The sequence below is a fragment of the Heteronotia binoei genome, chromosome 1 (assembly GCF_032191835.1).
Source record: "Heteronotia binoei isolate CCM8104 ecotype False Entrance Well chromosome 1, APGP_CSIRO_Hbin_v1, whole genome shotgun sequence".
NCBI lineage: Eukaryota > Metazoa > Chordata > Lepidosauria > Squamata > Gekkonidae > Heteronotia > Heteronotia binoei.
In genome coordinates this window covers 181,500,221-181,523,599 of record NC_083223.1, presented here as the reverse complement: position 1 = coordinate 181,523,599, position 23,379 = coordinate 181,500,221, and the positions used below count along the sequence as shown (strand labels likewise).

Genomic DNA, 23,379 nt, shown 5'->3' with positions numbered 1-23,379 from the left:
TAATTCAGTTTTTCAGTTCTGTGATTTGATTAACCATTGACAAAAAGGACTTTGTGTCTTTTTATTATCAGATTTTCAGGGTTATATCTTTGTTACATTTCACTGAATTTATCCATTGAATTCATTTTGTTCTCAGTTGTTGTGTTGTTTTCTGCTCAGTAATTAAATGTACCTGCATTTTACTCTTAATAGGTTGGATCTAAAGGCACCATTATGATAACATCATGGCACTTCTATTGGTAGTGGAGGGTGATTTTCACAGACTACCCCTCCCTACTACTCCTCCCCCCCCCCACATTGTGCCTGAAGTTTCCCTGAACCCCAGGAGCAGGATTTGTGGGGCTCACTGGGCTGCAGTAGAAGTGGGGAAGATGGGGAGGAGATCTCCTTCCACCAGCTTCCCTGAGCTGGCAGTACTCTGGATCCTACCCAGAGGATGATGATGATGTCAGCATGAATTTCTTGGGTTGCCAACCAGTGTTCCCGCTAAGCTGAGTTAGCTCACAGATTTTTAGCCTTCAGCTCACACATTTTGGTCTTAGCTCAGGAAAAATGGCCCCAGAGCAAACTAATTTATGCAGCAGCTCATAAATTTAATGCCAGTAGTTCACAATTTTAATACTAGTAGCTCACAAAGTAGAATTTTTGCTCACAAGACTCTGCAGCTTAGAGGGAACATTGATGCCAACAGCTTAGTTAAACAAAAGACTAGAGGTAATATCTGCCCCTTGAAAATTATCCAATATGATATATTCTCTCTGTCTGGGGCAAGTGATGCTCTTCTCTGTATTCTTGGTGCTGGGAGGGGGCAACAGTGGAAGGGTTTCTGGTGTCCTGGTGAATCTCCTGATGGCACCTGTGTGACAGAGTGTTGGACTGGATGGGCCATTGACCTGATCCAATATGGCTTCTTTTATGTTCTTTTGTTCTCTTATTCACAGTGCTGGCCTTAGGGTGCCTGCCACCCCAGACAGCCTCCCTGCCAGCCCCCCCCCCCCCCGCTGTCCCTGCTGCCTCCCGCTCTCCCTCCGCAGCCCCCCCTCCCTCAGAGAAGTGCAACAGCTGGAGGAAGCTTCTCCCCCCTCCTTTCCTGAACTGGAAGTAAGGGGGGAGCGAAGCCTTCTCCAGCGCTCTCTTTGAAAAATGTGCAGATGCCAGCTGCCTCGATGCCGGTAGGGTCAGCCTCATTGTGGCAAGCTTCTCGGTGGGGGGGGGAGGCAGATGGAGCATGACAGAAGGGAGGGGAGTGGTGGTGGCGGCAGCGATGGGGGGAGAGAGGCAAATGTAGGCGGTTGTCTTGGGTACATGGAGGGGGGGAGACCAATTCGTTGCCCCTCTTCCTGGTGCCCTAGGCAACCGCCTAGTTTGCCTAGTGGGCGAGCTGGCCCTGCTTATTCATAATACTGCTGATCAATGAAAGGACTTTTCATTAGCTTTCCAGGAGAAGGAGAGGAGGTTTAATCCTTCAGCCTCCACTTGGTTTCAGTATTTAAAATCAGCTATCATGTCTTGCTGTAAGAATTTTAAAGGAAAAGAAAATACACTTTTAAACAAAAGACACTTCTCTTTAAAATGCTAACAGTAGAGTGAGAAAGCTGTTTTCAAACACTGAAACAAGAGGAGGTTGAAGAATCAAGCCTTCTCCTTCTTTCCCACAGTATGTTGAGGCAAACTGAGGCTGAACAACAACCCTGCAATTTACATTTTATAGACAAATCAAGATGTGTCATAGTAGTAGCTGTATGTATTGCTTCAGCAGCAACAACCTCCCCCATCTTGCCCCATCCCTGACAGAAGACAGCAGTGCTTCACAGAGTTACTTGAGCTGTGTTGAGATATAAGGGGGAAGATATGACTGAATTCAGTTTATGTAGCATCCTGTGGTCCTTTTAAGTCACAGAGAAGCCATACAATTTAACAGTTGCCTGGAAACTGAAAGTAACTGGCTCAGAGACGGCATCCTTGGCAGATAGCAGCCAAATAGCTGTGCTTTTTGCATAACAATTTTTAGATGTTTGTATTCAAGAAGTATCACAGATGAAGAATTCTAGACTGTCTGAATCATAGGCATGAGTGTCTCAGTCACATTCAGACATGGTTTAAATTATGTTCTTTGGCTTTTAATGGAATTTAGAACTGAACATTACTACTTGCAGAAAGCTCACTGCCTTAGTGCTGAGTAGAATATTCCTAAATAATCCTGATATATCTGGTCTTTTTTCACAATACCTCCAAAGAAACAGATTCCACACTCTCCCTAATATGTATCACTGCTGAACTGATATTGTGATTAGTTTTTTTAATACATCCTTAGGATCTTCTTACAACACATATGAAATGTGAATTGGGATGTGGGTTCTCCCAGCTCAACTTACATTTTATGTCTGACCCAGGATTCACCTTAAATATAGTTGGGGAGGGGTGAAAATGAGCCCCAAAGCATGGCATATTGGTATGAACAGCTTCAGCCTTCCCTCCTGCACCATCTTTCTCAGAAAAAAATTGCCAATGTGGGTGGTGGTTCATTCTGCTGCAAGTCCCACCTGATTGTCCTGAGCAGATGTGGAACTGGTAGCTAGACAAACTACTACCCCAGCCATTTTTTTTTTCTGGCAAAGGAAGTGCAGGATGGAAGGAAGGGAAGGGAAGCTGGAATCCTCTCAGCTGTTAAACCATTCCTACCCCTTCACACACATGGTTTTAAGCTGAATCCTGTGTCAGACATGTAACACAAGTCAGGTCCTCAATGCAAATCACATTTCATATACAATGTAAGAAGAACCTTAGCTGATAATCATATAATTTAACTCCATCACAGACTGAAAACTAATAAAGTAATACAAATATACTTTTGAAGGTCATGTAAAGGTCAAGAAAATGCTAATTACACATGAGCCCTTTGAGAAGACTTCTGAAGCAACTGTATTATAACAAGGAAGATTTAGCAAAGCAGTTTTCTGTGATTAATTGTACCTAGTTTAAGTTTCCTGGCCAAGGCATCAATCTGGATAGTTGGGTCAGATCCCATCGATAAAAAGCAGATGAGCGGTGTTCGTCTATCACTTTCCTCCCAAGTTTTTTCTAAATTTAAAATGACTGGCTCTGTATATTTCTCATTCAGTGAATCCGCAATATACTTCCTGGCTTGAGAAAGTGTGCGATCTGGACACCAAGACCTAAAAAGAAACATATATAATTAACTTCATATTGAGGGCCACTTTCCTTTAACTTGAATAATTTCAAAGCTTTGGAAACAACATTACAGTCTCCAAGAGGGGAACCCACAAGTATTTGCAGGGGCACCTCATTTTCCCCATATCCTGCTCCCCATAATATTTCTTTCCCTCCTCCTGGCAACCCCCAAATTAAACAAACAAACACAAGCCTTTATTGGCATGTATCTCCTTTCCACTCATCACCCACAACTTTAGTCAAATTTCAAGGGACATTCATTTCTTAAAGCCACAAGTATTACTTTGATTATTTTGTGGGGGTTTATAGCCCAGTTTTTGTTTTGCTTTTTTGAGTTCAATTTTTTCTGCAAAGCTGGAGATTTTCTCAGGTTTATAGAAATATCACAGGAAGAAGGAAATGTCATAATCCCCACCCCTGCTTACTCAGCTGACCATTTGCCAACCATCCTGCAGTGCCATCTCCTCTGCCTGCTTGACTCACATGATAATGGCTGCTGCTATTGCAGTGCGGGGGGGGGGGTGGCGGCAGTGGCTTCCACTTTTCCCTCCAACCCTGTTCCACTTGCAATGCTGATGCCTCTGCCTGCCTGGCTCATGAGGAGGTGGAGGCTGCTCCTCCTCCTTCACCCATCCACTTGTAGCACCAGCAATGGGGATTCTCATTCCTTTGGGCTGGGCTGGTTGCCTCGCCTGCTGGTTGGCTTCAAAATGGCAGTTCTTGCTTTTCTTTGCCTACCAGGTTCATACATCAGTGGTGGTGGTTTTGGCTTCCCTCTCCTCCTCCCTGCTTGCCTGCCTGGCTTGGATGCTGGCAGGTCTTGCTTCCGCTCCCTCATCTGACCCCTCTCACCCCATGAAGAATGCTCCTGTATATTGTCTGCATAATTACAGAAAACATACTTCTCTTTAAACCCCACCTTCTTTTTTCCTAATTTTCCTGCAAACCAGGGGAGCCCCATGGGTCTTTAGAAGAACACCCCCCCTATCTGAATATGCCCCCCATTCTGGGTGTCTAATGATCCATATGGGTGCCAGATTCAGTATTAGATGCAGATTTATATGGGGAAAATATGCAGCATGCATAAGTATTACAACACAATACTCTTAAGAGCCAGTTTGGAGTAGTGGTTAAGTGTGCGGACTCTTATCTGGGAGAACCGGGTTTGATTCCCCACTCCTCCACTTGCACCTGCTGGCATGGCCTTGGGTCAGCCATAGCTCTGGCAGAGGTTGTCCTTGAAAGGGCAGCTGCTGTGAGAGCCCTCTACAGCCCCACCCACCTCACAGGGTGTCTGTTGTGGGGGAGGAAGGTAAAGGAGATTGTGAGCCGCTCTGAGACTCTTCGGAGTGGAGGGCGGGATATAAATCCAATATCTTCTTCTTCTTAAAGGGGGACAATATTTCTCATTCAGTGAATCCCTGATATTTCTCATTCAGTGAGTTTTAATACAAAATGGAAATATAGAAGCAATATTTCTTACCTGATAAGCAAAAGCTTACGACAAGTATCTAGAGAATCATTATATCCATCGGGAATAACTTCTTCCTCTGGAGCATCCTTATCGAACCAACCTTTCCATCCCTTCTCATTACGACATATCTAAAATATGGACCAAATAGGAGTTTGACACATTTCCCATTTTAAAGAATGTATCTGATAAATTCTGGGTACTACCACCTCAGTTATATTTCACCTACTGCCGTAGTATATGGACAGACCAATCCTAAAGCAGGAGAGCAAGAGAGCAACACCCATGGCTCCCCCACCAAATTTTTCTGCTCCTGGGCTCCTCCACCCAAAATTTTCTGGCTACGGGCCTGGCTGCTAGTGGGGGTTCATGACACATCCCCTTGCTGCATTTGCAGATCCTATCAGGACAACACATCCATGGCTGAGCCCACCATGGTACATCTGTTCTACTTTCCTGCAGGTGAAGATTCAACAGGAAGACATGTGGGTCTGGCAAGACCCACCTCATCTCCCGCACCCTGCTCAGTCTGTGGCTCCAACCCTCATCTTGAGTAGCCCTTTCAAGTTCCACCTGCAGTACCATCCCTCATAGATGCATGCCATGGAGAGCATTAGTCCTTTCCCATGTGGTCCCAGGGAAGAAGCAACAGGAGTGCTCACACCTTACCATGGCAACTTGCAGTTCAATAAAGTCACTGTTGAGGCACAACACAACAGTTTGGTGTACTGGTTAAGTGCATGGATTCCCCACTCCTCCACATGCACCTGTTGAGTGACCTTGGGTCAGTCACAAGTTCTTGCAGAGCTGTTCACTCGAAAGTAGTCCTTGAAACAGCTCTCTCAGCCCCACTGAATTCACAGAGTATCAGTTGTGGGGAGAAGAAGGGAAAGGAGATTGTAAACCTCTCTGAGACTCCAAGTGAAGAGCAGGGTATAAATCCAATCTCTTCCTCCTCCTCCAACTGTGTCTCTGTCTGTTTGGTTTAGACTACATGACAAACCCCTTCCTGCCACACTACCTCCCACACCCAACTGTCACTCCTACTGAGGGCTACAGCCAGTTTGGTGCAGTGGTTAGAGCATGAGACTAGATCTGGGAGACCCAGATTCTGTTCCCCACTAGTTCCATGGAAGCTAGGTGGGTGGCCTTGGTCTAGATGCACACTCTCAGCCAAACCAACCTCACAGGGTTGTTGTTGTTATTGTAAGTGTGAAACAGAGGAGAGGAGAATGATGTAAGACCCAAGTGCACAAATGAGATTCATTGCTGTCTGTCTGGTCCAGATAGAGGGGGCCTTCTGTCACCCTTGGGGAAGACATCTCTAATGGTGACACTATGGGGGCAGGGGACCATTGAGGTCTCTGGAGTCAGTGGTGGGGGGAACCAATGCAGCAGCCAGACTCAATGTTTTTGAAGTGGGGTGGGGCTTGGGGGCTTGCCCATTGGACAAAGAACAGGAGGAGGAGGAGGAGGAGGAGGAGATTGGAATTATATCCAGCCCTTTACTACCCAAAGAAGCCTGAGAGTGGCTTACAATCTCCTTTCTCTTTCCCTCCTCACAACAGACATCCTGTGAGGAATGTACAGCTGAGAGAGCTCTGACGGAAACTGCTGTTGAGAGGAACAGCTCTGCAAGAACTTGTGAATGACTCAAGGTCACATCAGAAGGTGCATCTGGAGGAGTGGGGAATCAAACCCAGTTCTGAGATAAGAGTAACATACTTAACCAATACACCAAGCTGTCAAGCATGCTATTTTTAAGTGTTGGTTTTATCCATACCTTTCTTCTCTTTCCCCCTTCTCTCCCTTCCCCCATGGATGCATAATAAATCCCTCTGAATCCAAGATGTTTAGGGTAACCTTATATTAACAATGTAAAATGCCTCTCCCCCAGATTCACACAGCCATGCCGAGACCGGATGAGGAGGATGAGGACGGGGGTGACAGAGATCAGCCGTGCCCGGACGAGGAGGAAGAAGAACCCGATCCTGATGACAGAGGGCTCTTCCAGATGGTGAGAGATGAGATGGCTGAAATGGCTAAATGTCTGAGAGATGAGATGCAAGCCAATGCTACTTTCATGGCTCAAGAGATGAGAAGGCAACTAGAGAGAGTGATGCAGCCGCCAGACCCAAGAGGAGGGCAAATACCTCCTCCGGGGAGACAACCGCCATTGCTGCCACCTCCACTGCCTCTCATTCCACGTGATTATGGGAGAGGAAGAGAGCTAGACGCCACCTTCAACGGAGATCCAGAAGAGGTGGAATATTTCTCAATTCAAGCAAATAGCTTCATGCATTACTGGGGAAACACCTTCCCTGACGAATTCAGCAGCCTTGGGTCGAAGCTGAAAGGGGCTGCGAAACGATGGTACGTAAGCCTATACGAGACCAGAAGTCCCGAGCTGGACACGGTGGCCACATTCCTTTGGGCACTGTTAACCCAGTATGAGGACCCCCTGCAAGAAACTAGGGCCCTCACCACGCTGCGAGACCTACAGCAAGGATCTAAGTCCGTGTGTGAGTACGCCGCAGAGTTCCGAGCTAACACGGCCAAAATCCATGATTGGAACAAGCAAATGAAGATAGAGCAGTTCCAGAGGGGCCTGAAAGCGAGCGTGCTGGATTGGGCTCTACAGCAAACACGCCCCACCATGCTGTAGGGGAGGGTGCAACTAGCAGGCGAAGTTGAAACCAACATGAAACAAGTGGCCTTACAATGGCAACAGCAGCAAGGGGGTAAGGGGGGACAGGAGTCTCGGTTGGGGGCAAAACCAGATGGGAAAAAGGCTAGTACAGCTGGGGGAGTGACTAAGCCAACCACTCCCCGACATTGTATTCAGTATGGAGACCTAAACCACTTGGCCTCCAATTGCCCGGAGCAACCTCGAGGCCCCCCCTTACTCCGAAGCCTGGAACGAAGAAGACCAAAAGCCGATCGAAGGAGTCGGTGAATGAGAGCACCGCAACCTCTCTGGGAAAAGAAACCATCATCATCAATGAGCTGAGTGAAACATCCTGGGATGATGAGCTGGCGGGAAATGGGGACGACCTGCACTGAGAGGTGCCAAGCAGCAGGTCGTGGAACTAACGGCACCATTAAGGGTGGGAATAACCGGAACTTTATTTTTCATCCTTTGACTCTGTTAAACCCCAAACTAAAGAGATTTATTCATGCTCGAGCGCTGCTCGACTCAGGGTGTACTAGGGACATAATTACGCCCAAATTGATGGAAGCCTTGGGACTCCATAAGAGCCCATTACCTCACCTGATACAGTTTGAACAAATGGATGGAACTATAATGAGAGGGGAACCTTGCACCAAGCAAATCCAAAAAGTACCAGTGGGAAGAGAGAACATTGGGATACAGAAATATTTGTGATAGCCCCATCTTCCTCTTTTGACATTGTGCTAGGGGTACGGTGGCTCACAAAACACGAACCCAATATAAAGTAGGGGGAACAAACCATAGACTTTACCGATAAAAGGAGTGAACACCATCACTGGAACGGAGATTGGGGCCCAGAACCACCCCCTAGGAACGAGAAGCTGTGCTTAACCATTGAGGAAGTACAGTCAATCCCTAAGGAGTACAGAGACTTAAAATGAGTGTTCAGTGAAGAGGAAGCAAATGAACTCCCCCACACACAGGAATACTGACCATGCAATTGAACTGATCCCAGGACAGGAGCTCCAAAAAGCTTAACTGTATTCAATGGGGTGGGCCAAAAAAGCCAAGTTACGAAAGTTTTTGGACAAAAATTTAAAGAGAGGTTTTATAAGACCCGCCACCGCACCCCATGCAGCCCCGGTGCTTTTCTGGAAAAAGAAAGATGGGGGGCTTCGGCTTTGCACAGATTTTAGGGGGATTAATGGGATTTCCACCTCTAATGCGTACCCCATACCTCTGATAAAAGACCTACTCAGTACGGTGTCCGAGGGGAAGATTTTCACCAAATTAGACTTACGGGATGCTTACTCCCGGGTGCGCATAAAAGAGGGAGATGAATGGAAGACCGCGTTTAATACACCCATGGGACAATTTGAATATTTGGTCATGCCTTTTGGATTACAAGGAACCCCGGGGTTTTTCATGAACTTTATAAATGAAGTCCTACGCCAGTACTTGTACAAAGGGGTAGTGGTGTATCTCGATGATATAATTATCTATTCCAAAGACTTGCAACCCATGTGAAATTAGTCCGGGAGGTGTTGAAAACCCTCTATAAGAATCAACTCTATGCTAAACTATCCAAATGTGAATTTCACAAGACAGAACTGGACTATTTAGGATACCAACTGTCTGGGAAAGGGCTAGCCATGGATCCAGCTAAGATCCAAGCAGTGTTAGATTGGGAACCCCCGAGGACACGTAGACAGCTCCAATCTTTCCTCAGATTAGCGAATTTTTATCGAAATTTTATACAAGGGTTTGTGCACACAATGCTACCCTTAACAGATCTCCTGAAAACAAAAGGGAATGGTCCGGAAGCCAAACAGCCAGGAGCTAAACTAGAATGGACGGCTAAATGCCAGGAGGCATTCAATAAACTGAAAAGACTATTTACTAGTGAACCAATTCTAATTCACCCGAATGAATTAAAACCCTTTGTGGTGCAATGTGACGCTAGTGACGTCACCGTGGGGGCAATTCTGATGCAACTTGATGAAGAGGGGGCGTTAAAGCCTTGTGCCTATATATCCAAAAAATTCACTCATGAATAGAGAAATTGGTCGGTTTGGGACAAAGAAGCTTTCACAGTTACTTTCGCTTTAAAAACATGGAGATCATGGTTAGAGGGAGCGAGGGTTCCATTCGAAATCTGGACAGACCATAAGAATTTGGAAGCCCTCACAGGATGAAGAAAGCTAACCGAAAAACAAATCCGATGGGCGGGCTTCTTTGCTAAATTTGACTTTACTTTAAAAAACATCCCGGGTTCCAAAAACTTTCTAGCTGATGCATTGTCTAGACTCCCTCAACATAATAGCCAGAGGGAAGAAGTGATTGACTCCCTCATCCCACCAAGCCAGATAGAAGGGGCCGTCACCACCTGCTCCAAGGCAAAATGCAAAAACCTAGAAGAAAAGTGGGGAGAAGAAAGATTAATCAGCGAAGTGGAAAAAGAGGGAGACAACAAACCAGAGGGATTCATGAAGGGAGAAGGATGCTTCTGGTACAAAGAGGGTAAACTTTATATACCGGAGAGCCTCCAAAAAGAAGTCCTGCAATTCTGTCACAATAATAAACTTTCAGGACACTTTGGATATGTGAAAACACTACACTTAGTGAACCGACAGTTCTGGTGGCCATTCATGAAGAAAGACATTTCCAACTATGTGGCCTCTTGCCCAATATGCATAATGGCAAAGAAAAGGGGAGGGAAACCCCCTGGATTATTGCAACTTTTGGAGACAGCTACCAGACCGTGGTCAGTAGTCTCAATGGATTTTATTGTGGAACTACCCATGTCACAAGGGAAAACTGTAATTCTAGTAATCGTAGACATGTTCTCCAAACAAGCCCATTTTATCCCTTGCACTCAAGTTCCCACATTTAAAAAGTTAGCACAATTGTTTTTTCAACACGTGGTTAAACTACACTCATTCCCAGATAAAGTAATTAGCGACCGAGGCCCGCAATTCGTTGCCAGCTTCTGGTGGGAGTTTTGTAAATTGACAGGAATTGAACAGAGTTAAGCTCAGCTTACCACCCTCAAACAGACGGACAGACGGAGAGGATGCTATTAGAACAATAGTTAAGATGTTTTGTGAATTATCAGCAGTCCAATTGGATGGAGCTCCTGCCGTTCGCAGAATATGGGTACAATAACAGTGTGCATAGCTCCACAAAAACTTCTCGATTCTTAGTAGTGAATGGGTACTAAGGAAAACCATTCCCACTATTGCCAGGGGTAGTAACACCAGAAGTACCTTCCTCCTTTGAACATTGGTGAGGAAAGCTAGGGAAAGTTTGGAAGGTAATCCAAGAAAATCTGGACTTAGCCAAAGAAACCTACAAAAGACACTATGACAAAAGCCATACCCCGGTTTGGGATTTTAAAGTGGGAGAGACAGTCTTTTTGTCTACCAAGAACTTACCGTTACTCCAACCTGTAAGAAACTTGCATACAAATTCCTGGGACCTTTTTGTATCAAAAGAGTGATCAATAAAGTGACAGTGGAACTTGAATTACCCAAAATGTTTACCCTATCTTTCATTGCAGTCTACTCCGATGAGATCCTGGAGCTACGTCTTGGCACCCTCGACCTCAAGCTCCACAACCTATGCTGATTGGGGATCAGAGTCACCATGAAGTTAAAGAAATATTAGATGCTAAGTTCAAACGGGGGGTTTTGTATTTTCTGATCTGATGGAAGCATTTCTCACCGGCCCACGATGAGTGGGTAGAGGGCTCACATGTCAAAGCACTGGACTTAAAAAAGTTTTATAATGCTCACCCTTCTAAACCCCAAAGAAGACCTTAGGAGGGGCAGTATGCCAAGCATGCTATTTCTAAGTGTTGGTTTTATCCATACCTTTCTTCTCTTCCCCCCTTCTCTCCCTCCCCCCCTGTGGATGCATAATAAATCCCTCTGAATCCAAGATGTTTAGGGTAACCTTGTATTAATGGTGTGTTAATGTCCAAAAGTGCCTGAAGGCTCAAAAAGGTTGGGAGTCCCTAATCCAAACCAGCAGGATCCAATGCTGAAAATATATGGAATATAAATAATTACAATAATATCAACACCTGGTTCATGATTTCAGAAAACTGTGGCAGTTTGCTCAGTTCCACCAGATTCAACCATGTCATATCAAGAATCCACCGGAATGGTTTGGGAGGACAAGCTTTTAGATCCAGTGCTGCACCCCCTAAACAAAAATCATCATCATCATCATCATCATCATCATCATCATCATCATCAAATCATCATCGTCGTCATCATCTACTTTTAGATTATCTGAATTTTAAATTATCAAAGAAATCTCACTGACATAGCTCAAAGGTAGGCTGTACTGGAAAGTGAAGACAAACTTGTGCTTGAAACAATTTACAGAAATCTTGTGTCCTGGAGCTCCTTGAGTCATTTTTGTTTCCCCTGGACAGTAAAAATAAGCCCACTCACTAGGGAGTATGTTCCACTGAACCCAGTGAAACTTGCATCTGAATAAACATGGTTTAGCTCATGCTATAGGGAGGGATGGTGGCTCAGTGGTAGAGCATCTGCTTGGGAAGCAGAAGGTCCCAGGTTCAATCCCTGGCATCTCCAAAAAAGAGTCCAGGCAAATAGGTGTGAAAAACCTCAGCTTGAGACCCTGGAGAGCCGCTGCCAGTCTGAGAAGACAATACTGACTTTGATGGACCAAGGGTCTGATTCAGTATAAGGCAGCTTCATATATTCATGTTCATATATGGAACTTCTTACTCTAGGCATCTGTTTTGCCTATGGTAGGTTTAGCAGCTATGTGGAAAGAGTATATTTATCTCATCCTAAAAGGAACAGTGGGAGGAACCCCATTTCCACCCTTTCTCTCTTTCCTCCCTCCTCCTCTTGGTCATTGTTGCTTCTCATCTGCCTTCTGCTTACCATCACTGCCACACCCTACACTCCTTTGTCCTGGCAACTAACTCTTGGGGCCTGCATCAAATTATGAGGAGTGTGTCTCGGCACACATAGTTGTTGATACAGCAACACATGATAGTCCTGAATTCTGGCTTAATATTTTTCAATGTTAGTGCAAGCACAGACATTGCTAGTAGACTTTTTTTTAGGGGCTTTTTTGCAATGTGTGTGGAAGCCAGAACTTAACAATAGCATACAGTAATGGAAAGATTGCTGGCCACAGATCCAGAATAAATGGGTTTGACTCAGTGAACAATAGAGTTCTGGAAAGGGTATAAGTAACAAGTCATTTATCTGCATCAACTGTCCTCAAGGCAGTGTACCATAAAATAGTACCATAAAATAGCCAGGGTATTAGCAAAAATCCAGTCTCTTCCCATAATTAAGCAAACAAATCAATTTTTCATATATTACTTGAACACATGAAGTTTCATGGTACACCTGCTTTTATGCTCCTTATACATCCTCCTTCACTTACTCTTAAGATCAAATTGGAGGAGACACTGGGAGGAGTTCCATATTTGGAGGCCCCAAACATTTTGTAAATAGTAACCATATGGAGACCTAATTAGGATCAGGGATGCATTAGGATTAGGGGGCTGTGCTTGGTATATACCAAGTTGAATAAATACTAAAAAAACTCTTATCAATATTTTTGGGGGTATTTATCCAGCTGAGTACAGCCCCATCCAAAATAGCCCCACCCAAATAAAAACTTTTATTCAGGCGTGGATTCACTTAGCCAGTCATGCCGGCAAGTGAATTTAGCAAGCATTTAAACTTTAAATCCCAGTGTAAATGCTTGCTGAGTTGAGTCACAGAGTTGCACCACTGTCACGGCATGAGAACAAGGATTTAAAATTTAAATTCCTTCTCCGTTATGCTCTATGGGAGTGGTCCCCGTAGGGTATAATGGAACCAAATAAATCTAGATTTCCCAAATGTTTGCCCAAACACCAATACAAAAGTGATCAGGAATATTTGGAAATACTTTTTTTTTTTTTGTCCAATGGACTCGAATTGGTAAAAAAAAAAAATTCACACACCCAACTGGGATAACTTTTTCATCTCCATGCCATTTTCCTGTCCTCAAAATTTCCTTGGAGCTGCTAATTGCTCCATTGGGGCAATGATACAGGTAATATACACAGGACTCAAACAGCACCTCTGTGAGGCCATTTCATGTTGGGAAGGTGAAAAACTTAAAAGCCCCTCTCAAATCCAGATCCAAACTGGGGCCCTGTGCAGCTGCTATTTACAAAGAAAACAAGTACTGTTGTAGCTTCTATTCTTCCTTATGCATGGTCCCCATCCATCTTTCCTGAAAAAATACTTGTTCTTTTTCTAGCTGCCTGGTTGTCTGTTGTGTGTGGAAGGAGGACATGTACTAGGTTAGGTGTACTCATTCAGGCTTTGCTGTGCATTGACTGGTACCTCCCATGCCTAGGGAGGAGGCGTATCAGGAAGGCATAGCATTGTAATTTTCCAGGGATGCTAATGAGATGTTTGTCTGCGCTAGCTGGTGAACTGGGTTTGGTTTGTACAGTGACTGCTGTGTTATTGTTGTGTCACTGACTGACCATAAGCAAACAACTTTACTTCACCAGCATTAGCCCTAGCATAGTATCCACTCAGCATACTAGGAGTTTGTTCTGCTTGGCATTTTTTTTCAAAATACCTAGCCAGTAAAGTATCATCATCATAATAAATCCATAATTCACTAAAACTAATGTGGGGTAATATGAATAGCTAGGGAAACTGCTGTCCTTTTGCATTATATTTTCATATTCTTAACAGGAATTAGCTGAATACTTGTAAGATGAATGCTTAGATTCCTGCCATTATCCTCCATAGCAATAACAGAATCAGTTTTCTGACTTCAATTCATCTTATCTGCTACAAACTTTTAATTGGCCTAGTTTCATAGCACTATACATGATTATTGCATTAATTCATCCTTTTTGATAATGTATTATGGGCAGTTCTACATTTCTGTATGACACATACACATTTTCCTTTATGAAAAACTTCTTTTTACAGAATATTTTTCTATGACTAATACAAAACAAGAGCCAAGAGTAACTCCAATAATGTCATACACAATAGTTCATCAACAGCATTGCCTTCTTTAATATTTTAAACTCATATAAAGCTTTTAGTTGTTAAAAAACGTGGGTGCATTAACTGAGAAATCTATCACAGAGGTGCTGGAGGTCCTTCTTAATGTCTCCAATAGCAGTCAAAAGCTGAGTACCTTCCCAATAATCATTCAAAGCACAACGGCACCCCATTATGACCACTGCATACTACTCTCACAAATGATGTTCTGCATCAATAATATGATACACACATACTGCTTTCTGGAGATGCTGTCAGAATCTCCTGTTCCTCATCTTCTGAGCTGACTCGGGAAACCATTAAGGAAGTCTCCTTTGTTGTGACATTCCAGTTATTCCTGTTACCCCTTTCTGTAATCCCTTGGTGCTGAGTCTACTGATCTTTAGGCACCAGGTTAAGTCCTGTTTATTTGCCCTGACATTTTCTTAACGGGAATGGAAATGTGTGGCTTTTTTTTTACCTGCTTTTATTCTGGTAACTGATTTATCTACTGCTATTGTCATTTTATAATTCTGCTCCTGCTTGACTTACACTGTAGCCTTAAGCAGAGTTATACCCTTTTAACTTTAAGTCAATGGACTTAGAAAGGTACAATTCTCCATCAGACTGCATTGCTGGTCTGAATTTTCCTTACGCTGTCCATTGTATTATTTGGATTTGTTTTATTGTATTTCAGCTGTATTTCAGCTGTACTGTATTTCAGCTGATTTTGGGGATCTTTAAAGTTGAAACATGATCAATGGAAACACTAAGAAGGCTACTTATATAGAGAAGACATGGGTGTCTGATTGGCTCTGGGTGCTGAAAAGAACAGAAAAGACAGGTGGACAGTTCTGAGTAAGAGAGCGTTAAACTCAGTGTAACTTGTCTCCTCAGAGCCTGTTTGGGTCCCTAGATATCCTGAGTACTGGCACATGCAGAAGAGGATTATTCCAACGACAGGAAAACTTGTAGATTTGTTTTGTTGCTGTTTTACCGCTTTTTTACAAACGTATAATATATAAAGAATGTACTTCTAGAGAGTACTTAAACTCTAAATAATTGTAAACAGTGTAATTCCTTCTAGAAAACCATGTAACAATACAACTGAATGCTTTGCAAAGTAGTATTTATCCTACTACTATAGCACTCAAAGAGGCTTACATGTAAAATTAAAGAAACAAAACCCCAAAAACCAAATAAGCGTATAACAGTGTCAGTCATAAAACAGCAATACTGGAAAAGACTGCCAGGAGTGAGTGGAATGCAGGAAAAGTCCATGTGCACATGGATTGCTGGATCCAATTCATGGTATTTTTACGATTTCATGCTGCAGTCTTAGCGTACAGACGTGAGGCTGATTAATTTCAGGAGAATTAATGAGTGCATATGTGGACAGGTTTACAGTTTTAATAAGGTTTCAAACAAAGTCATGAACAATGTTTTATAAAAGGTAATGTTTATGACCTTTATGTTAGTAATATCAGTGAGTAGTGCTGCATGAGTGATTCACATGTAGGGGACCCACAGCCAAATCACTATTTATCTAATGAAGCTCATTGGAGAGCTTTTAGCAAGTTCTCAGATCTCTATCCCCAGACCTCTCATGAGATTGAGATCTGTAATCCATTATGTGGAAGCACAACAAGGTATAATCCATCACAAGCTTCTAAAATAGGGTACAAAAAATTCATGATTAAATTATTACCTTTAATGAGTGCTTGGAATTCCTTTGGTTTCACTTGGCCCCTTTGAAGGTCAATTTTTAGTGTCAGAAGTAGCGTAAAGAGAAATTTGTGGTTTTCATAAAATCCTCTAACAGAATATGAAAATGTTTCATATGTCAAAAACTCTATAATATTTGATATTCTTTTCTGTGGGATAGGGGACTTTTCAGATCTACAGCATGAAAACAAAAGCAAGCAAACTGATTATTATTAATATTGGATGAAATGGGGAAAGGCAAATAAATAATGGACCTGCGAAGAGCAGCAATTGAACTGTGTTCTTACTTTGCCATTGACTGATCAAATAGTTTTAGGAACTGAGCCAGTGAAGTTTGGTACATATTATTGACCATGCTCATTTCTGTGATAAGAAAATAAAGAATGCTTCCTCGTGTAGCAGCGGGACGATACTCTTCTTGCGCTGTATTAATTTTTTTCTCTGTCTCTCCTGCAACTTCCAGCTTTTCTGATACCTCTGTAGCAGTTTGTTTAGTTGTTCGCAAAACACCAATCAGAGATTCATCATCTACCAAAGAGCCTACAGAAATGTAATAATAAATTTTCAATATTTATTCAGATCTAAGCATGAAGAAACCCTTTTTTCTCTATCAAACAAATGTCATTTAATTGAATTAGTTTAAACAGCATAGCCAAGCAATTTAAAGTGAAGTAGTAATTATAAAAAGGAACACATTTTGAGCAATATGCAGCCCAGCAATAAAATAGAAGGTACCTGAGTCCAATCCAGGCACCAGGGCTGCGAAAGGTTTTATGCCTGGAACCCTGGGAAGCCACTACCAGATATTGCTGGGTTAGACGGACTAACAGTCTGATGTGGAATAAGCTTCTTATGTTTGTCAGTTCATGTTCACAAATGCTTGTGTAGAAGGATAGTGCCTGGTGATCTATCCTCCAGGAGCTTTAAATCTAGCCTGTTTCATCAGAGCCAGGGGAGAAATCTACTATTTCAAACAGACACATGCCCACACGCCCCACACACCATAGTTACTTCTTCATAGTCATGGATATGCAGTACTTCACATCCATGTGGACAGTCAGGTATACATAAAAATATGGACCATTTTTGACATATTTGTCTAGTGGGGCAAACATAGCCATAACAAGTGGAATGCAAAATTGCACACCACTTTCAGATTATACATGAAGAAGATATCAGGGTGCAGGCCAGGCTAGAATAATTGTCTGTAGTATCCAGTTTTCTATGTGCAGGGTTGTTGTTTTTTCTCCCTATGGCAGATCATGCAGCCATCCCCTGCAACTGAAAATGGTTCAGTCTAGGAACAAGCTACTATATGTTGTTTGTGAGCATCTCTTTGATTTACTTCATTTATAGTTCACTTTTCTCACTGAAACTCAGTGCAGATTATAACATTTTAAAAATGGCTCAAACAGTAAGGACTTCTAACAAACAACACAGCAAGGCTGTGTTTTGTGCTGTCAGGTCATTTCTGATTTATGGCAATCTTATAGAAGAAGATAGAAGATATTGGATTTCTATCCCGCCCTCCACTCCGAAGAGTCTCAGAGCAGCTCACAATCTCCTTTACCTTCCTCCCCCACAACAGACACCCTGTGAGGTGGGTGGGGCTGGAGAGGGCTCTCACAGCAGCTGCCCTTTCAAGGACAACCTCTGCCAGAGCTATGGCTGACCCAAGGCCATCTCAGCAGGTGCAAGTGGAGGAGTGGGGAATCAAACCCGGTTCTCCCAGATAAGAGTCCGCACACTTAACCACTACACCAAACTGGCTTATGAAGTAATGACCACTAAATCGTCCTATCCTTGACAGTTTTACTCAGGTCTTGCAGACTGAGGGCCATGGTTTATTGAGCCAATCCATTTCATGTTGGATCTTCCTCTTTTCCTGCTATCTTCTGCTTTCTCTAGAATTACTATCTTTTCTACTGACTCTTGTGTACTCATAATGGGATCAAAGTACGATAGCTTCAGTTTAGTCATTTTAGCTTCTAGGGAGAGTTCAGGCTTGATTTGGTGTCACTTATTTGTCTTTTTGGTAGAACAGAAGAGGAGAGATTCATAGAAGGGAGATTCCAGCCTGTTTCTGAAATGATGTTGCAGTAAAACAGGTTGATCAGCTTTGTGAATCTTGATTTTAGGTTTCTGTCCATTCATCCCTTGGTATAACCAGGTGACAAGAGCACTCGGTTCAGCAGCTGGGCAGTAGTTGGTATGGTTGTGCCACTGGGATGGTCACTATTAGGTTGGCACAGGTCCTGTGTATGGCCCTGGCACTGCCATAGTGGCACTTGTTCTGCTGGGCACACAGTACTGTTATGCTCCTTGTAGACAAGCATCCTCACCACAGTTAACACAGTTGAATAGGAAAGGGGAGCAACCACTTTGGGGTCCCAGAGAATGAGAACCCCTGGTTCAATCTTTTTGGAACTTGGGAGTTCCTTGGGGGAGAGGTTCCTGCAGCTACACTGCAAATTTGGTGCCCCTCTCTCAACCCCCCCTCCCCAATGTCAGTTTTCCCACCATGGGGAAATTGACATATTTCCCCCCTACCATAGGAAATTATGGGGAATGGGGCACCTTCTTTGGGTGCCCCTAGAATTAGGCCCCCTGGTCCAATCATTCTGAAGCTTGGGGATTCTGTGTGGGAGAGGCTCCTGCAGCTGCTTTGCAAATTTGGAGCCTCTACCTCAAACCCCCTCCCTTCTCAACTGCAATTCATTATACCCTATTTTGCCATTGACTTCAATGGCCCATAGGATATAATGGAGCAGAATAGCTGCTGAATTTTGGTGGCTATTCGTGGCTGCTGTATTCAGCAGCCAAATCAGATCAGAGAATCTGATTCAGTTCCATACAGCCAGAACATAGCCAAATCAGCTGTTTTGGGGGTTTGTATTTGGTTTAGTTGAACCAAATTCACACCCCTAATTCACAGTACAGGTAATGGCCTTCACAGACCCCAGAATTCTATCTGGAATTATGATAACCATAATTCCATAAATGAACCTAGTGGTGTACAGGGATTTCTAGTGTCTCAGCTATATTACAGCCAGCATTCAAATCAGAATGTATTTAAGATATTTTATCTGCAGAAAAAAAAAAACACTTTCCAAAAGCAACACCTTTAACTATTGGTTCCTGGGACTTGAGAGACTTGGTCTTTGGAGTCAATACCTTAGAATACCTTAAAACAACTGCACTGGGCAGTAAACCAGAGATTGTTTGTTGTTATTGTAAATTCATGTTTATATTTCATTTCCATGATCTTATGAAAGGGGGCACAGGTCAGTTCATAAATAAATAAAAATTATTATAATACCCTTAGTTGCAGTTAATTTATAAAGGAGATTGTCTTCCAGTTCTTTCATTTTCCGCTTATTGTAAGTTACATCTTCCATGAGTTTTACTCGCTCTGCTTCCAGCTCCTATATTTAATACATTTAATATAGAGAGATGAACCATAAAAAACATTTTACCATTGTTTTATGACTATACATTTGCCCACATTAAAATCTACTTTTGTGTTTTATACTTTTAAAAAAAAAATTAATTTATATTTTATAAATTTATAGAAACTGTTCTATCTTTTCTACATTTTATACCAAACAAGGGGAATTTGTTGAATGTTTACCATACAGCACAAATTTCAAACATATTGCTGACACCTTCAAAGTATCTCTAATATAGTCTTAAGTTTTTATAATTTTTATTGGTTTTAACTACAAAGAGAAAAGTAATGCCAAAAATACATAAAGAGGGGAGGGGCAATTACAGAGTGGGGAAGAAGAAAGAAAAAAAAAGCAGCAAACAGTACATATATATCAATTATAGTTCTACCTCCTATTAAGAAAAAATCCAAATCCTTCAACCTGCAAATATTAAATCTCCATATATTTCACCAACCTTTCTATCATTACTAAGGGTTTTTTTTAGTAAACTAATACCAGCAATATGAATCTAAACATTTTATTCAATACCCATAAGTATATAGAGTTAAAAAATGAAATTTCAAAACCATCTCAACGCCATTTTTATCTAATTTATCTTAACCCTATTTAAGGCACAGGAATAAACACATAAAATTTATACTTTTGTTTTTAACAAATTACCAAGAATACCACTTAGTGATTTATCTATCTCGTCCTAAACAGTTTCTCCAAAATAACATTTTTTTTAAAAAATAAATAAATCTACCAAATTACCAAACAATTATAGTGTCCACCTTTTCAACAAATAGTCCAGCCCCTTCTTTAAAATCACCCCTGTTCTTTTTAAATCACATACCTATTCATTATTAGTAATTACATATTTAATTACTCACAAGTTGAACAAAAGAAAAATCAAAACTTATCAATCCTTCTTGTCAAAATTTAAAAGCACTTCTAGATTCATTTTCTATGCACATATTACATTGGGGACAAGTCACTTGATGTAGTCCAGACCTTACACTTTGCTTTTTAAAGTCAAATGTCATTTCTTAAACCGAATTCCATAGCCAACCTTCCACAAAAAAGGAAAATTTGAAATCCTTCTTCTTAAACGCTTTCCAGATCATAATTAGTTGGTCAGGATGTGCCTTTTCTCTTCTCAATGTGATGTGCCCCCCCCAACATCGTGATGAAGACTTCAATGCCATTTTTGTTACTCAACCCGGCTTCACTGGCTCTTAATTTCCGGCCTTGAATTTCTAGTGTGACACCAGGATCCATCTTGGTTTTCTTTTGCTTGTTTTGGAGTATATCACTTTTACATTCCTGTTCCACTGACATCAACAAAGTCTCTTTAGCACTCACCTCCTGTGGACTTGTAATTGCACCTTCTTCCAGTATAAGAGAACCCATTTGTTCTCTAATGAGTTGCGTTAGTGAGACTAAATCCTGTTTCAAAGATCTGATTAAAGATATCTTCTTTGTAAAATATTTCACTAGGCTGTGCCATTTTCTCTGAAAACAGTCAGTCTCTTAATCCCAGTTGAAAAATAACTTCAAGATTCTGTTAAATCCACATTCCACAACAGCTCCAGCTGTGATTTCAAATAAATTCCTTTCAAATGCAGATAGGTGACAGAGACAGATCTCTCCAAAATACATCCCATTTACGTTCAGATCATATTGCAGCCTAATCACGGTCTTTTTTAACAAATGTTCAATTATAATCCGGGTCATTTTCATTCTTTGTATTCAGTCCAATTTCGATGATTATCAGCATTTAAGATTGCTCAAAAACTCTCTCTTCTTGAGCCAGCCTCTCATTCTTATGTAAACATGGCCCATTGCCAGCAATGTGAAGAATCACTTACTTATCAGACAGAATTACCACATTAGGAGTAGAAAGACGCTACTTCAAAGAGGTACTGAGAGAAGCAAAAGTGAAGAAGCAATCGGGCATTCATCTTTTCCTGCTAGTGTGTTGCCAGCTTTCCATGGCCGTGGAGCCTCGGGATGTGCAAAGAACATAGTCCTGTTGCAAAAGTCCCATGCCGAAGGAAAACCCCAACAGGGTTCCCTATGGGGGGTGTCACTCCAGTGACCCCCCTCCATCAGCCAGGATCAGAGGCATCACAGGAGAACGATCTGCAGACACCTCTGCCGGCAAGATGACGGAGCCCGGAAGTTCCTCTAATATAGACTTTAGCCTCTATTGGTGGAAGTTGTTTGGGGGAGAAGATGTGGCTGAGTGTTAGGGCATCTGCTTGGCATGCATAAGGTCCTAGGTTTAATCTCTGGCATCTTCAGTTAATGATCAGGTAGTAAGTAATGGGGTGGGGTGGGGAAGGTAGAATGGTATAGCCTGATCTCATTAGATCTTAGGAGCTAAGCAGGGTCAGTACTTGTAAGGGAAACCACCAAGGAAGACTGCAGAGGAAGAGAATGACCAAGCATCTCTACTTCTCATTTGCCTTGAAAGCCCCTTGCTGGGACTGACATAAGTTGGCTTTAACTTTACACAAAGTAGGTAATATGAAAGAGCTTCATCTGAAAACCCAGAGAGCTGCTGGAGGAGGAGGAGGTCTCAGAGTAGCTTACAATCTTCTTCCCTTCCTCTCCTCACAACAGACACTCTGTGAAGTAGGTGAGGCTGAGAGAGCTCTTTAAGAACTACTCTAGAGAGAACGGCACTTGCAAGAACTGTGGCTTGCCCAAGGTCACCCAGCAGCTGTATGTGGAGAAATGGTTCTCCCAGATTAGAGTCTGTGCCCTTAACCACTACATCAAATTGGCTCTCAAGCAGACAATATAGAGTTTGGTGGACTAATGGTCTAATTTGGTATAAAGCAGTTTCAATTATACATTCTGCTGCAATTACAGAGTTTCCAAAACTATGCTAACATGGTTTGTTTGCCGCTTACATTTTCCCTACTACAATAAAATACTTAGGGTAAAATACAAAGACTAGACTTTCCCACCCTCCCAATCTAATCAAGAGGACTAGTAACTTAAGCAAGATGCCTTAATGCCTTTCATTAACTGATAGTGGTTTTTTTCATGCCTGGATACTTTTGAAATGATTTTCCTCAATACAACAATAATGAACATAAGAACATAAGAGAAGCCATGTTAGATCGGGCCAATGGCCCATCCAGTCCAACACTCTGAGTCACACAGTGGCCCCCCAAAATTATATATATATACACACACACACACATATACACACTGTAGCTAATAGCCACTGATGGACCTCTGCTCCATATTTTTATCTAACCCCCTCTTGAAGGTGGCTATGCTTGTGGCCGCCACCAACTCCTGTGGCAGTGAATTCCACATGTTAATCACCCTTTGGGTGAAGAAGTACTTCCTTTTATCTGTTTTAAACTGTCTGCTCAGCAATTTCATCCAATGCCCACGAGTTCTTGTATTGTGAGAAAGGGAGAAAAGTACTTCTTTCTCTACTTTCTCCATCCCATGCATTATCTTGTAAACCTCTATCATGTCACCCCGCAGTCAATGTTTCTCCATGCTAGAGAGCCCTAAGCGTTTCAACCTTTCTTCATAGGGAAAGTGTTCCAGCCCTTTAATCATTCTAGTTGCCCTTTTCTGGACTTTCTCCAATGCTATAATATCCTTTTTGAGGTGCGGCAACCAGAACTGCACACAGTAATCCAAATGAGACCGCACCATCGATTTATACGGGGGCATTATGATACTGGCTGATTTGTTTTCAATTCCCTTCCTAATAATTCCCAGCATGGCGTTGGCCTTTTTTATTGCAAACACACACTTGACATTTTCAGTGAGTTATCTACCACGACCTTGGCCAATAACTTA

At 42.4% G+C, this 23,379-nt stretch overlaps 1 protein-coding gene across 1 annotated transcript in view; it reads right to left on the bottom strand.

Annotated features, from left to right (window-relative positions):
* The window catches only part of DNAH8 (dynein axonemal heavy chain 8), a 329,757-nt gene that overhangs the window by 26,320 nt on the left and 280,058 nt on the right, over nucleotides 1-23,379 (bottom strand). The window contains exons 75-80 of the mRNA XM_060243601.1: nucleotides 19,434-19,539; nucleotides 16,402-16,654; nucleotides 16,098-16,288; nucleotides 11,419-11,540; nucleotides 4,676-4,794; nucleotides 2,974-3,176 (exon numbers count right to left, since the gene is read on the bottom strand). Of these exons, the coding sequence (XP_060099584.1) occupies nucleotides 2,974-3,176; nucleotides 4,676-4,794; nucleotides 11,419-11,540; nucleotides 16,098-16,288; nucleotides 16,402-16,654; nucleotides 19,434-19,539 (994 nt within the window). The remainder of the gene's footprint in view (nucleotides 1-2,973; nucleotides 3,177-4,675; nucleotides 4,795-11,418; nucleotides 11,541-16,097; nucleotides 16,289-16,401; nucleotides 16,655-19,433; nucleotides 19,540-23,379) is intronic.